Genomic DNA, 15,075 nt, shown 5'->3' on the forward strand with positions numbered 1-15,075 from the left:
AGGAAATGAGGCCACAGCAAAATTATCACCTCTTGTCTGAATGAAACAGATCAGCAAAGAGCACAGTTTGGTATAATTAGGAAAGGAAACCTAACACCAGTTGGTATTTTTTATTGTGAGTCTGATCCTGCTCCTGTTGTAGCCAGCTGGAGGCTTGCCACACTGATCTCAGCAGGACCACAACTCAACTTACTGTACACAGTAATGATGGTGTGACACTGCTGAGGCACTGGATTGTGCCACTATACTCACAGTGTAGCTCCAAGTATTTGGACAGTGGAACAGGCTGCCCAGGGAGGTGGTGGAGTCACCATCCCTGGAACTGTTTAAAAGAAATGTAGATATAGTGCGTAGTGACATGATTTAAGCACTGAATGGGTAAATTTGGTTATGGTTGGGGGATTTAGGTTATGGTTGGACTTGATGATCTTCCAGGTCCCTTCCAACCAGGATGATTCTGTGATTCTATTTTAGCTATACCACTAAGCACTTCAGTTGATGGTCTTTTGACCTAGACTCCAGCAGGATTAAACCCTTTCCAGGCTTGATTCTGCAAATGGAGAGAAGGGGAACAGTCAGCTGGCTGTCACACTTTTGTTCTTAGATGCTTGGTCTGGTGGGAGAAAGGTAGTTCAAATCAGTGAAATATCTCTGCACAGCTAATACATTCCTGCCTCCTTCATCTTTCACCAGGAAGCAGAGGAAAGCTTGAAGCTCTCCTGGAAGTTCACTAGACACATGATGTTCCCTTTGTGTCACTCAAACACCACAGAGGGGTTAAGATGGGTTGTCACCAGCAATGTTACACACCATGTGGAATGTAAATCCTCCACTTTCAACATTTCCCCAAGAGAAGACTCTTTCTTGGCTTTGGAAGGCATTTCTCAAGGGCTACATCAAATCCAAGGGCCACTGGTGCTGTATTTTATGATGCTTTGGCTCTAGGGCAATAATGCCCTATTTTGGCCAGGAATAAATGCTCACTTTGTTATTAATTCAGAGGACAAACTCCCACAGAGGTCTTGAGGTGCCTGATAGCTGTAGAGGCTCCTAAATCCATCCTACAGGAATCTGTAAACTTACAAAAAGGCCTCGTCAGACCTCACCTGTTCACAGCATGATTCAGGTTTCCTGAAAGGTTCACCAAGGATTTCTGAAAGTTGGCCAGAGCTATGCATCCAGAAGGAAAATGAGTGAGCACCTTTCATGCAAAGGGAAACTGCAAAATGCCTTCTTCCTGGAGAACAATGGACCAGGCAAGACATCCTTAGACTTTAAGAACAGCTCCGGCTCCATCCATGGAGAAGCACTTGGAAGGCAATTTCAGCTGTGCTCAATAGGTCACTGAGCAACTCCAGTAGTCCTTGTTTCAGTGTTTGCAATGTTGCCATGAATAAATAACTACCTCAGTTTGGGAATTCACAGTTCCTAACACCTGTGGGAAAGCCATCCTCAGCAGGTCGCAGTCCACCTCTGCTGCAACGTTGTCCAGATCTTCATTTTAAGCTGAGCTTCTTCTGATCCAAATAATCCAACTAATTTTAGACTTCTGAGGATGGCTAAGCTGTTTGTAGTGCTGTGTCCTAATGGCAAGAGTGCTCCTGTGCTGGAGGGCAGTACAATGAGATAATTGACCGTGGCACCATTATCTAGCTGTGCCTTCAGCTCTGGGCGTATAAATCACATCACAGTCAATTATCTCACTAAAGGGCCCCCAGCAGTGGGCTCTATTGCTTAATTAGGCTCTTGAGGTGAAGCCAATCTCACGTCTGTGCAGTTGCCAGACATCTTAATACAAGTGGATGGGATGGGGCGGGGTAGGTTGGATCTGCTTTGGAGGCTGAAAGAAAGAATAAGAAAGTCACTGTGTTCCCCTGCAGGAATGGTGAGGAGGGCTTAAAGGGGCTGGCACCCTGCCAGCCACACTCTCCAGAGGCAGGAAAAAGAGTATTCAGGAATAGCAGGTGCTTTCTTTATAGGAAAGGGCAGGGAAATGTGTATTCCAGGGATGTGGGAACAAATGGGATGCTGGAACACACCAGTCTCTCTTGGAGCACTTTGTTCCTCACAAGGGGAAATGATGTTTGACACCCCTTTGCCATTGGGCACAGATTGAGAGTGAATGAGAGCTAGGAACTGAAGAATATAAAGAGTATGAAAGTCCCTTCCCTTTCTCCAGGCCTCAGGGAACAGGATTGATGGCTCACCCTGACTCTAAGGAGGCTTCAGCCTTCAGAGCTTGGAGAACCAGGTTAGCATCTTTTGTGTATGACAACTTCTGATTCTCTCAGTATGTCAACACAGTGATCCCCTGCTATTTATTCTTCTTTTTTTTTTCCACTTCATTACCTTTCCTCCACCTTATTAATCCTTCACTGTGCTTCAGTGTGCTCATTTCCAACATATCATTCTGATCCCACCAGTCCACCCTGGCTGCCCACCTCTCCTTTCTCCTTTGTGCCTCTTCATACCAGCCCTTTTGCTCGAACATAGACCTTTTGGGGACAGGGATGGTCATTTTTTTCGGGATGCTGCTTTGTGAGTGCTTGAACAGCCAGTGAACAAAGGATCAGTGAGATCTCCAGCAACCAGCTGGAAGCCTGTTCCAGGAGTAGAGTAACTGTTAAGTTGGAATCCATTAACAGAACGAAGCAAAGGAGTCAGCTGGATGCATGGCTAGATTTATGCAACCATTTTGTTGTAACAATAACAGTAATGGTGATGGAGGACTGTAGTGCACCAAGGCTGCATGGCAAGGGGACTGGCTGAGAATGAAGCAGAAAGCAGATGCAGAGCAACCACGGTGCTGGGGAATGTGGCTGAGCAGGTCTGAGAGTGCATCTGTACATTTGGGAGCTCCAGGGTGATGAGGATGCAGGTGATTTTTGGTACTGGGATTATCCAGGTAATGCCTGTTTCCTGACAGATAATCCAGCTTGGCCAGGAAAGAGACAGTGGCCCAACTCACCTTGGAGCAGGGTGTAGAAGGCTCCTGATGCTGACAAGTTGGTTGTTATTGTAACATCATCCTTACTGGAGGTTTCCACCTGGACATGCACAGAGCTGTCAGTATCGCTGCGGAAGCTGCTCACTTGGCCAGTAGGGAAGGTCACGTTGGTCAGGCGCCCAAAACTGTCATACCTGAAAAAGGATGGAGTGAAGTCAGCAGCATCAACAGAAGAGTGGAATACAGGAATCATCCTACAAAGCAGAGACCACAACTTGAAGTCTTCATCCAGATTTATCCCAAAGAAAAATACGTTGTCACTCTGTCAGACTGTCTTGACATTTTGGCTTCATGAGAACAAAATCACAGCTTTTAAGCTGAATAAAATCAAGCAAAGAACAGAAAATTACTAGATAAGTATTAGCCTGTATTTTAACATTTTCCCAATACCCATCACCTCCACTGTGCTTGTTTTCAAGAGTAACTTTATTTCCCATCCACTGTGCTGTGACTTATGGAAAAGCACTGGCCCATCAGAACCAGGACTTTCTGAAGGCCACTAGCTGTTCTGTGGTGTTGTGCCCTGAGCTCTTCAGCAGGTTAGACTTTTTTTTTTTTTTCTATCTTATTTTAAAAGCTACTGTTAAGGTAGCAGCAAAGATGGGACAGACTGGTAAAAAACTGCCCTTTGTGAACGTGGTGTAGAGCCCAGAGCACAGCTGAGACCCTTGTGTCTACATTTTATTGTCCCTAGGACCATCTGGAAGGACTGAGTTTAAAAAGTGTACAAAGGCAGTTCAGTTTCCCCCCTACTGAGTCCTTGACTTTTCCTGTGAGGGAGTCAACACAAGCACCATCTGGAAAGGTTTCTGTGATGTGGACACCTGTTTACCAGGACCCAGATGAAATAAGCTACATCACACAGGTCTCACAGCAGGTAACAAGCAGGGGGTTAATTTTCAATATGAAAGAGAAGCAGACACCTGCGCCTGGAGGCCTCCTGAGTCGATGGAACAAACACCTCATCCTGCCTCCCATTTGTGGCATTGTAGAAAAGGTGACTTTGGGTTGCAAACTGAGCTAAGAGCAGAGGGTTGGCAAGGGAACTTTTTTAGTGAGAGTACTGTAGACTGAAATGGAGAGCAGCAGGAAGCTCTACTGGCTTATCTCTGGAGAGCTGTTGGACCTACTGATGAGATGGACTTTCAGGGAAGGGATATTTAAATGGTATGGGAGAAATAACAGAAAAATTCCAGAAAAAGCAATCAGTGATAAATGTTTTACTTTTTCAAGTCCTTCCCACAAAAAAAGTATAATAAAACATTTGGGGATGCAAAGTGAGTGATGGATGAGAATAGAGGACTCGTTCTCCCTACAATACCCAGTGGTGAGCCTTTGATGGAGCATGGTGTCCAATGAAGTGCCTTCAGAATGATAATGTGAATGACACATTAAGGAAAACAAACTTAGAAAACATGACCTAAGAGTGAAAGCCAAAAGAAATTAGTTGATTTAGAAAAGAGAGAACAAGGCAGTGGGAAAATGTCCCCCTGACAATGGTCCTTCTGATGAGGATTATAATTAGCTGCTCATCGTGAATACTGAGGATGTGACAGAAAGTCATCAGTTTGAAGTGAAAGAAGAGTGATTCAAGTCAGAAAGTGCAGAACACTTTCCAGGCCCATGGTAGCTCCTGGCAGAAGAACAGATGGAGTGCTGGAAACCCCACTAGCCAATGCTTTTAAGAATAGGTGATACAAATGTGTTAAAGGGGATCTGGGTGCAGTTACTAGACCTTGGAGGGAGCAGATGGTTGAGGAGCCCTTGGTGCTCCTCTTCAGGATTACTCTGAGCTGGGGAATGACACAACAGGCCCCATTTAATAACAAAAAAAGCCCCAAACGAAAAGGGAAGTGAAAGGAAAGGAATTCTTGAACAGCAACCCATGACAGACCCAGGAGCAGCCATTGGACTGGCTTTGCACTATACAGAAAAAGGAATCAGTCTCTCCCCTCATTCTGTTTTTTTCAGGTTTGTACTCAGTGCTGGTACTTTGCTTGTGACAACACATTGTGGGGAAGGGCTTGTTGAAAAGGTGATTTTTCTCCAAGTTTAATATTTAGTGTATAATAACTAAGAGGGTGAGCTCATTGCAAATCTCTCCAGCCCTTGGCTTTGGAGACACCACCATGTGGGGCTTTTCTTGTCCACTGGGCAGAAGAGGAGGTGGGAAGGTAGAAGAAAGCATTTGGCCCTCCAGTGGCAGCCCATCAGTCATGGGATTATCCAGGCACAGAGGACAGAGAAGCCTTGCCCTTTCCCTCCACTTGTGAAATGAAAAAGAAGAAAGAAAAAAACCCAAAACACCAAAAGGGATGAATCCAGGACTGCTTTGCAGGAGTTTGGCAGAGATCAGTTAAAGCTTTTCCAAGCAGCTATCAGTGCACAGCTTGGATCTAAACTGAATCTCCATGCAAGAGCCAGAACTAAAGCACTCTCAGCACTGAGCAGTTAGCTCCATGTTTGTGGCTGTCCTGTTTGCACTGAGGTATGTGTCTGGATTGTGCTTTCTGCACAATAATCTGCACCTCCCCTCCTAAAACAGTATGTGATTCTTAAACTGAACACATCACAGGCAGCATTTTCCCCACATCTGCTGGGACAGAACACAAAGGACATGATTTAGTCTCTCCCTTGAGCAGTGAAAACATTGTTATTGTTGAAGGTGTTTGGGTATTGTTGAAGGTGTGAGGGTGTAACACCCCGAATTCTTTCTACCTCAACATCAATTGTACTATATAAAAAACAGTCTGAACAGTAAGGGTAGAATCAGATCTCTAGTGTTCTAAAATTTAAGGATGATGGATCTGAACTGGGCACCTCTGTCTTGGTTGTATTAAAAATTGTTACAGATTTATTTATATTGCTCTATTAACATTTTAAATAAGGAGCTGCTCCTGCAACTGAGTGTGATTCACCTCCTAAAATAATGGCACAAATCTAGATGTGCTGCACTGAAGTCTAAGGAGTGAGTTTGGTGTAGTACAAGGTGTGAGTGTGAAAGGAAGCAGGTCTGCGGATCAGGGAATGAAGGAGAGCAAAAGCCAGGATGGGTACAGAGAGCTTGTTCATGTGATGGACACGGCTGCTATTTCATTTAAGTGCTAAGTCAGTGTCCCGTGAGTTATGTGGTTTATCCTGATTGAAAGACACTAAGCACCACACTGAGAGTCAGCATGAAAGCCCCCATGCAAGCCCTACTTAAGTGTACCAAAGAAAGCCTCCAAAACCTGTGGATACTCAGTCTAAAAGCCTCAAGCAGCAGCAGACTCCCAGCTCCTTAAATGCTGTTCCCGGACATCTACTTCCCAGTATCCTCACAAATGGTTCTCTAGCTCTCTGCTATGTAAATATGTAATATTTGCAAATATACAAAGGGAGAAATATGCCAATAGCCTCTGCCTGTATAAAAGGGCTTAAAATAGCACAAAAATAGCTTGAAAGAGTGTGATGGTGCCTAGACCTCTGTGCACACATTTTTTAAAAAATAAAAATTACTAAGTACAATATGTATAATAAACACAGTTACATTTTTATAGCTGTAAAAACCTCACTTTACCAAGAGCAATGACTTTCATTTGGGACTTTGGGTCCTGAGAAGCAAGGCTCATTTTGGGCCAGAACAGTCTGGAAAGAGTGTGATGGTGCCTAGACCTCTGTGCACACATTTTTTTTAAAATAAAAATTACTAAGTACAATATGTATAATAAACACAGTTACATTTTTATAGCTGTAAAAACCTCACTTTACCAAGAGCAATGACTTTCATTTGGGACTTTGGGTCCTGAGAAGCAAGGCTCATTTTGGGCCAGAACAGTCTGGAATTGTGTGCTGGAATTGGTTTAAGATGTCTTCATGTGTATGCTAGACTTTTAGCACCTCCTTAGCCACCCCATTAGCCTCTGTCAGAAGTAACCTGGGCCATCTGTGTTTTCTGCATTTGCAAGAGCTGCTGCACCTCTGCCCAGCAACCAGGAGGGACCTTTTGAGCACTCACTTTCTGGGTGACAGCTCGCCTATTTGCAGCTGCAAGGAGGTTATACCTTACAAAGTGAGAAATGCGAGAAGGTAGCATAATTAGACTGTTCCCATTTTTATTATTATTTTTAATTAGTGGCAGATGAAGTGTAAAACACTCATGTCCAGTCAAAACCTCCTTTCAGCACTGTGGTGGCAATGCAAAAGGAGGTGCTGGAGTCTCACAGACACACACAGAACTTTCCTCTTGGCAAGTCGTTCCTTTTCTCTTTTCTGTTTCACTTAGGACTGGAGCATTTTCTTCTTTTCCCTTGATTTAGATCAATCACACAGCACATATCTTGTATCATCTATCACATGCCCACAGTCTCTCAGGATGCATTAGCTTGAAGGTTTCAAATTCCCAAATAGATAATGTGCTTAAAGAAATTAAATCAGTTAAATGAGTTGGCTCCTTCTACCTCTTACAAAGCCATTTGCAGGGCACATCCTCAGCTCAGAGAGGAAGGCCAAGCAACTGGCTCTTATGCAGCTGCAGGTGCACCCTGGTATTTGCAGTAAGATAAATCTCTCCTAGTCACCTCATTTTGCAGCTAAGCTGCACAAGGCCTGTTTCCACAGCCTTGGGATTTCGGGGTGGGCCAGTTTTCATCACAGTCTAAGACTCCTGTGTTCTCCAAATGCTCTGAAAGCACCAGAGTTAAGGAAATAGTGAAACATGGGAGTGCACACAGCAGCCACTCCAAGCAATGAATTCATCACCTGCTAACACAGCTGCTGCCTCCCATTCAGACCTGCTGCACAGGCTCAGCACTTACAATTATGGTGACAATTATTAGGCCAGCAAAGGAAGCTGTTGCCATCCATTCCCAATTGGAAATGTATTTAGCTAAGGTTCAATGCACAGAATTAAAATGGTATTTGGTGCTTATGAGACCTAATTGTTAGCTTGTAAACATTCAGAGCTTTCATTTATCACATTACAATTGTATAGAGACCCAGGCCTTGGGAATTAAAGAGAGCATCCTAAGTACCATCTATCCAGAAATCAATTCCTTGCCTGAGTCTCTGGGTTTCTCCATCTTTGCTTTTTTACATTTCATCGGCCTTTTAAAACTAAAATTCAAATAGATAAGAAAAAAATCACTATCACAATATTGCATTTAGTGCCACAGTGTCCTAATGTACTTTGCAAACTATATTTTGGGTGTGATTATGCAGATAAGCTTGCCTCTTCACAATTTTTCAAACATTAAACACAATATTAAAAATAAATCTAAAACAGCCAAAGCAATGCTAATCAAATATGTATGAAGGCAAGTCCTCTCCCTAATAACACAGGGCCAGGCTGCAGTCACTGCAGAACTTTCTGACTCCCCAAATGAGAAGAGGGAGGTCCTTCTCTCTCTAGTTGTTATGATACTCCTAATTCCCTTGGTTTTCAACTAAACTCTGACTCCAGGTATTCATTTCAGGCCAGGCCAACTTCTCCGTTACTGGAGAAGTTCTGTTCTGTCATGAAACTTACTGGAGTTTCACTGTGACTTCTTCAGAGGAACAATGAGGAGAATCGAATTATTTGATGATAAAGAAATTGTGGGGCAAAGAAATCTTGCTGAATGAGAGGCAGAGCAAAATCCAAAGGTGTTTTGCATACTCCAGTCCGAAGAAGGAGCAGAGAGACCCTCACTTGGACTACTTTAAACCAAGGACACCACTAAGTCCCATAAAACTCAAGTGTATGACCTGAGATATCACTGGGTGATAAAAAAGGTCATTAATGCTGTAAAGCTGGCTTCTCTTTGAGTCAAGAGATGGCTGCTCCCCTAAAGTTAAGAAGTGTTCTATATATATGTTTTTGACTAAGAGGGGAAAAAATTGCAAAACCTTTATGCCAACTACAGGCAGACTGAGTCTGCATCTCACTGTGGGGAAGATGCTGACCATGATGGCCAGTTCTTGTACCCCAGTCACCAAGACCAGGGCATTGATTGGGGCACCAAACACTGCTGGTGCAGGGTTAAGACATCTGCTGAGTCCTGGGGGTCACTGGGAAGCCATCCAAGGTCCTCCTTCATGCTCAGTCCAGCTGGCTCCTACCTTCTACCCATTACAGTGTGTGAGGTTTGGCAAAGTTTTGTTCTCTGTAAAACACCATCCCACGTTAAAAGTCAAAGCTCCCATTACTGCCCATCTGAAGATCTGGTAACCTTCACCTCCAGGCAGCTTAGAGTCACTTCTTGAGCAGTCCATGAAAAGGTTTTGAATTTCTGGGCTTGACTGCAGTGATGTGTAAGTATTTCATTCTGTAGGGGAGGAGGTGACCTTTGAAACTAATTGGATACACAAAGGACCTAAGCAAAAGAGCTGCATCTGGGCTAAATAATGCGTAGAAGGTTTGACTTTCGCTCAGAGGGAAATTGAATTAACATACAGTGATACCATCTCAATGAGCTAATCAAGATAATTGCCGTATTCTTGATTTAAACAAATATATTAATAAGAATTTCTGGATTGTGAAGTAGATAAATGGCAGCTGCTAAGTAACTTTGTGAAGGCTGGTAGCAATTTTTTCAGGTCAAGGGAAACAGAAGCAACAACAAAGAAGCAAGTAGTCACACAGCATCCTTTGTCTTTGACAGGAGGAGCTGAAAAACAAGAAGCTGTTCCCTGTCAGAGCTTCCAGATCAGCTTCCTTTTGCTGGTGATTATCACTGTCACAGGTTCACCAGGAAGGCAAGTCTTTCATCCAGTTACTGGACAAGCTGAGCTGAGTTGCATTAATTGACAGCAAATATCAAGCTCTCTGCAGAGGCAGAGAAGGTCTATATAATGCTAAAACCCTCAAAGAAGTTGTAGACAGGCCTTTGAGGACAGGCTAATTACTGCAGGGAGCTAAGTTTCACTCTCAAAAGGGAAACTACACACCATTATGTACTGAACCTTACTCAGCACTAAATCCAGGAAAGGAAGATTGTTAGAGCAGGCTTTGGTGTAGGATGTGTGAAACGAAGATCTCCAAGTGCTCTGAGCAAGTTTGCCACCACCTGAAGGCAGCACCTGTCTTCTTCCCCTACAGAAATGAAGAACCATCCTTCCAGACCAGCCTGAACCCTTGGAAGACCTGGATTCCCTAGTGTGCCCTGGAGACAGAACTCCAGTACTGTGCCAACATATCCCACCTCCTTTTCTCCTCTCCAGAGTCACACCAATGTACCCATATGTCACAGAGCTCTGCAGTCTTATGTTTGATAAATGCCCTGTTAAGAGCAACAACCGAAGGAGACCTGGAGATGCTGGACATATACACATGTAGTGTTGCCACTCTGGCAATCCTATTGCTCTTTCATGTTGGACGTCTGGTTTAGGGCCCTCTGTAGACAGACAGGTAAAAGTAAATCTTGTAAGGATGTTCTTCATGGACCACTGGTGCAGTGTAAACTTTCCAACTGAATTTGCCTTTACTCTTAACTTTTTTAACAGTGGTGCCCAGCTTGCCCTGGCCCATAAACAACTATGATGTGCTATTAGAAACATGCAGCTTTTCCTCAGTATCAGGTTTGTTGTCCCTCTCCTTGACCATGAGCAAAACAGAAATATGAGCCTCATCTTCCCCTTCAGCCAGGACCGAAAACTACTCAAGAGTACTTTCCAGCTGCTCATGATCACAGGATTTATCTAAATCACTTAAACTTCCCCAACATAAACTTCCTGATGTTCTGATACAGAAACAATAACATGAAGATATTGAATGTTGATTTGCTTTATACCATCTTCTGCAGCTCTTGGATATCAAGGAATCACAGAATTGTTCTGGCTGGAAAAGACCTTTAAGATCCAACCATTAACCTAACTCTACCAAGTCTGGTGCTAAACCATGTCCCTAAGCACCACAACTACACATATTTTAAACACCTCCAGGGATGGACACTCAGCCTGGGCAGCCTGTTGCAGTGTTTAATAACCCTTACAGTGAAGAAGTTTATTCTAATATCTAATTTAAATGTCCCCTGGCACAACTTGAGACCATTTCCTCTTGTCTTGTTGATTGCTACTAGGGAGAAGAGACCAAACCCCACCTTGCTCCAACTTCCTTTCAGGTAGTTGTAGAGAGGGAGAAGGTCTTCCCTCAGACTCCTTTTCACCAGAACTTAGATTTCATCCTGAAATGCCTGTGCCCATCCTTGCAGTCTGTGTTTGACTCATGCAAATCTTATGTCTGTTGAAAATACATATAAAGGCAGGCATCTTATCCAAGATCTAAGATACTAAGAAATGGAGAATATACTGCTTCTCATGGTTGGTTGCTCTACTGGTTACCCAAACCTCAGCTTTAAAAAATCACACCTCCCTGTCAATTTGAATGTCTCTAGCTTTGCTTTCCAGCCCCTTACCCTTCTCAAGCCTCTCTCTGCTAGATTAAGTGTCCCTCTGTAGGTGATAGTTTTGTGCTGACATACTGAGATCTAGACACTTCCCAGGCTTCTTCATGTTAGATAAATAGATCAAGTCTTCTTAGCTCTCCAACACAAAGCACTTTCTCCCTATGAATGCATTTTTTTCATGTTTTTCTGCACAGGCATCAATTTTCAGTGTCCTTCATAAACTGCAGACATCAGAACTGACAGCATTAGTCTGATCAATGCTGTATCATAGAATCACAGAACGTGTGGAGTTGGAAGGAACCTTTAAAGGTCATCTAGTCCAGCCTCCCACGCAGTGTGCAGGGACCTTTTTTACTAGATCAGGTTTTACTAGATCAGCCTTGCCAAGCCTGACCTTCAATGTTTCCAGGGATGGGGCCTCCACCCTGGGCAACCTGTGCCAGTGCTTGATCACCCTCATTGCAAAGAACTTCTTCCTAATGTGTAATTTAAATATGCTCTGCTCTAGTTTAAGGCCATTGCCTCTTGTCCTGTTCCTACACACTCTTGTAAACAGTCCCTCCTCAGCTTTCCTGTAGCCCCTTCAGGCACTGGAAGGTGCTCTAAGATCTCCCTGGAGCCTTCTCCTTTCTTGGCTGAAAATCCTCAGCTCTCTCAACCTGGGCAGCCTGTCCCACGACTCCATCACACTCACAGTAAAGAAGTTTTTACTCATGTTGAGGTGGAACTTCCTGTGTTGTGTCTTGGTGCCATTTCGCCTCATCCTGTCACCAGCCACCACGGAGAAGAGACTGGCTCATACTCGACATCCACCCTTCAGATATTTATAGACATTTATCAGGTCCATTACTATAGTTTATATGAGGTGGCTCAGCAGCCTGTCCAGCTGAGACTTCTAACTGTCCAATGTGGGGGAATGTACCACTTCACCTGGGAGACTATTCCAATATTCCCAATGTATTTCAATGTTGACTGTCCTCATGGAGAAAAAATTACCTCATGTCCAATTTGAATCTCCCCAGAAGCAACTTGTGCCCATTACCCCTGGTCTTTTCCATGTGACTCCTTGTAAAAAGGGAGTCTCCATCTTCTTGGTAGCCACCCTTTAGGTACTGGAACATGGTAGTAGGGGCTCCCCAAAGCCTTCTTTTCTCAAGGCTCAACAAACCCAGTTTTCTCAGCCTCTGCTCATATGGCAGGTCCTCCAGTTCTCTGATCATCCTTGTGGCCCTTCTCTGGTGCCTCACCAGCCCGTCCCATCATTTTTGTAGAACAGGGTCTAAAACTGAAGGCAATACTCCAGGTGTGGTCTGACAAGCACTGAGTAGAGCAGGATGATGACTTCTTGATCTCTGCTGTTGATGCCCTTGTTTATGCAGCCCCAGCATCCTGTTGTTTCTTTGCCCTGCAGCACACTGTTCACTCATGTTGAGCCTGTTACCCACTAAGACCCCCAGGTCCCTTTCCATGGGGCTGCTGTCCAGCCAGTTGGATCCCAGTCTGAACAGCACCCCTGGGTTATGTGTTCCCAGGTCCAAGACTTTACACTTTTCCCTGTTGAACTTCATAAAGTTCCTGCTAGTCCACTCCTCCAGTTTGTCTAGGTCATCCAGGAGGGGATGGAGCTGGATTGTAGAGGGACAAAATCAGCTCCTGACTACTCACTACAAGTGGAGTGGGCTGGATAAATGTAGTAATTTTGTTTGTCCATCCCAGTAACAATCTAGGGAGATTCTCTATGGAATTAGGCTGAGAGATCACACAGGATGAACTGATGCTTGCTCACTGCAACCTGTGAGAGGTTGCTCAGCCCTGTTCTTCAGATTTGACCTGTTGCAAGTGTACTCTGCCACTAGGCGGTGTAAGACTATATTTTGTTTAAACAAAACCTATGCTATCAAGAGTATGTCACCTTTATTTACTAATCTCATTTTATCACTTCTGATTTTGTATTTTCTTCCCAGTTATGCATGCACAAAAAAATTGGTAGAATCAATCCTTTCCAATTCACCTTAAACAACCCCATTGGATCATTCCAAGCAGACTGGTTTGCTTTCCAAGTCTTTAGTAGACAGGTTAGGATAGGATCAGATAGGACAGAACAGGACAGGACAGAATAGGTAGGATGAAAAGTGTCAGTCTCAGATTCAAGCCAGGAAGATTTAAACTGAGCCTACAAGAAAGCTTTCTAGCAATAAAAACAAAACAGGTAAATCAATTCTCATGAGCAATATTTTTTGATAACTTAGTTAACTTTTATAGGATCCACTTGACAAATGTTAAGACATCTGCAATGTAAACATCTGTATCTGAGCTAATAGTTCTACCCTTACAGAGTGAAACTTTCAGACTGCTACTCCTCTCATCTCATCCGAAAGCAGATACCCGGGGTAACTCATAAGAAACTCACCTTGAAAGTGCCTGTTTCTGTCTATTGCCTACAGAGGGAGGATGAGGTAACTAATTCAGCTATAGACTTTTACCCTGTAGTTGTAAAAAGTTGCATCAGAATCTGTCAGGAACAGTTAAGTGGAGATAACTGATCACAGGGGTAAGAGATCTCTGAAGACACATTCTCAACTCTATTTTCAGTGATGCTGTGCTATCATATAGTGCTGACTTGCTCTAGTCAAGATTTCCATAGTCTGTCCACTGGAGAATACTGTCTTCCATTTAGCTCTAAAAACCTTGCTTATGACTCTTCTGAAGTGCATAAAAGGACCAGAATGATGACTTTCACAAATGCTTTGTTTTGTTGGATAGCAAGAAATAATGGATCACTGTTACAAATACATCTACCAAGTAAGTTGGATTTTAACTTCTCTCTCATTTTATCTCCTTCATATTTCCACTCACACTTTTCAATAAAAGAATACATTTAAGGTATAAATCTGACCGTTATTAGCTGCAATGTTTAGTTTGCTTCACTGTCCATGGCTACATCTGTTTTCAAGCACAGGATTCTTTGCAAAAAAAAGAAAATACCACAATGGTATTTAGCACAATGGTCCTGACAATATAGCAGGGCTTCCACTCCTAGAGAGAAAAACACCCTATCTTTCCTCCCTAAAGCCTCCCTCAAGCAAATTCAATGTAAGAGATGAAGGGTATTAACTCTGATTCACTGAGGAATATTGCTGTAGTAATTGCAAGCAGAACATTGATGGAATGCAAATAACCTTTCAAAAGAATCATCACAGAATTGCCATCAGTTCTTTTCGAAGCAGGAGCAGTAATAGTGAGTATTAAGCAAAGAAATTTGAAACTGGGCCTGGAACATTTTAAAGAAAGAACCAAAGCAACTGCATATCTAACACAGGAATATGTGGGTTTAGCCAGCTTTCCTTCTCTGAGTCCCATTCCCCCTCACCCCACAGGTTTTTTTTCTTTGTAATGTTGGAAACTGCCTATTCTAGCCAGATTGCACTCTTACAATGGGTCTATTCTTATGGTAGCTGAATACTTCCATGTAACCATTCAAACCATATGTGAAATTATGAACTAAAAGGAGCATTTCAAAGAGGATATACTTGAAAATAGAAATTAAACTAAGAAAGAGGGAGGGGAAAGGGCTCTCAACAGCAGGATGATTTTGCAGACTATCCTTCTAGATGCTCTTTATTGAGTGATCTATCTTTTTCCTATTTGATACCAGAAGTGTGTTGTCTTCATGGTATTTCCAAGGAGGGAATTGCTAGCAGGAAT

The 15,075-nt window shown here is 43.3% G+C and overlaps 1 protein-coding gene across 1 annotated transcript in view; it reads right to left on the minus strand.

Annotated features, from left to right (window-relative positions):
- Window positions 1-15,075, minus strand: part of TENM4 (teneurin transmembrane protein 4) — a 358,617-nt gene that overhangs the window by 26,345 nt on the left and 317,197 nt on the right. Inside the window, exon 25 of the mRNA XM_010001914.1 lies at window positions 2,969-3,141. Coding sequence (XP_010000216.1) covers window positions 2,969-3,141 — 173 coding nt within the window. The remainder of the gene's footprint in view (window positions 1-2,968; window positions 3,142-15,075) is intronic.

Source organism: Chaetura pelagica, unplaced genomic scaffold, assembly GCF_000747805.2.
Source record: "Chaetura pelagica isolate M959 unplaced genomic scaffold, ChaPel_1.0 scaffold607, whole genome shotgun sequence".
Classification (NCBI taxonomy): Eukaryota; Metazoa; Chordata; class Aves; order Apodiformes; family Apodidae; genus Chaetura; species Chaetura pelagica.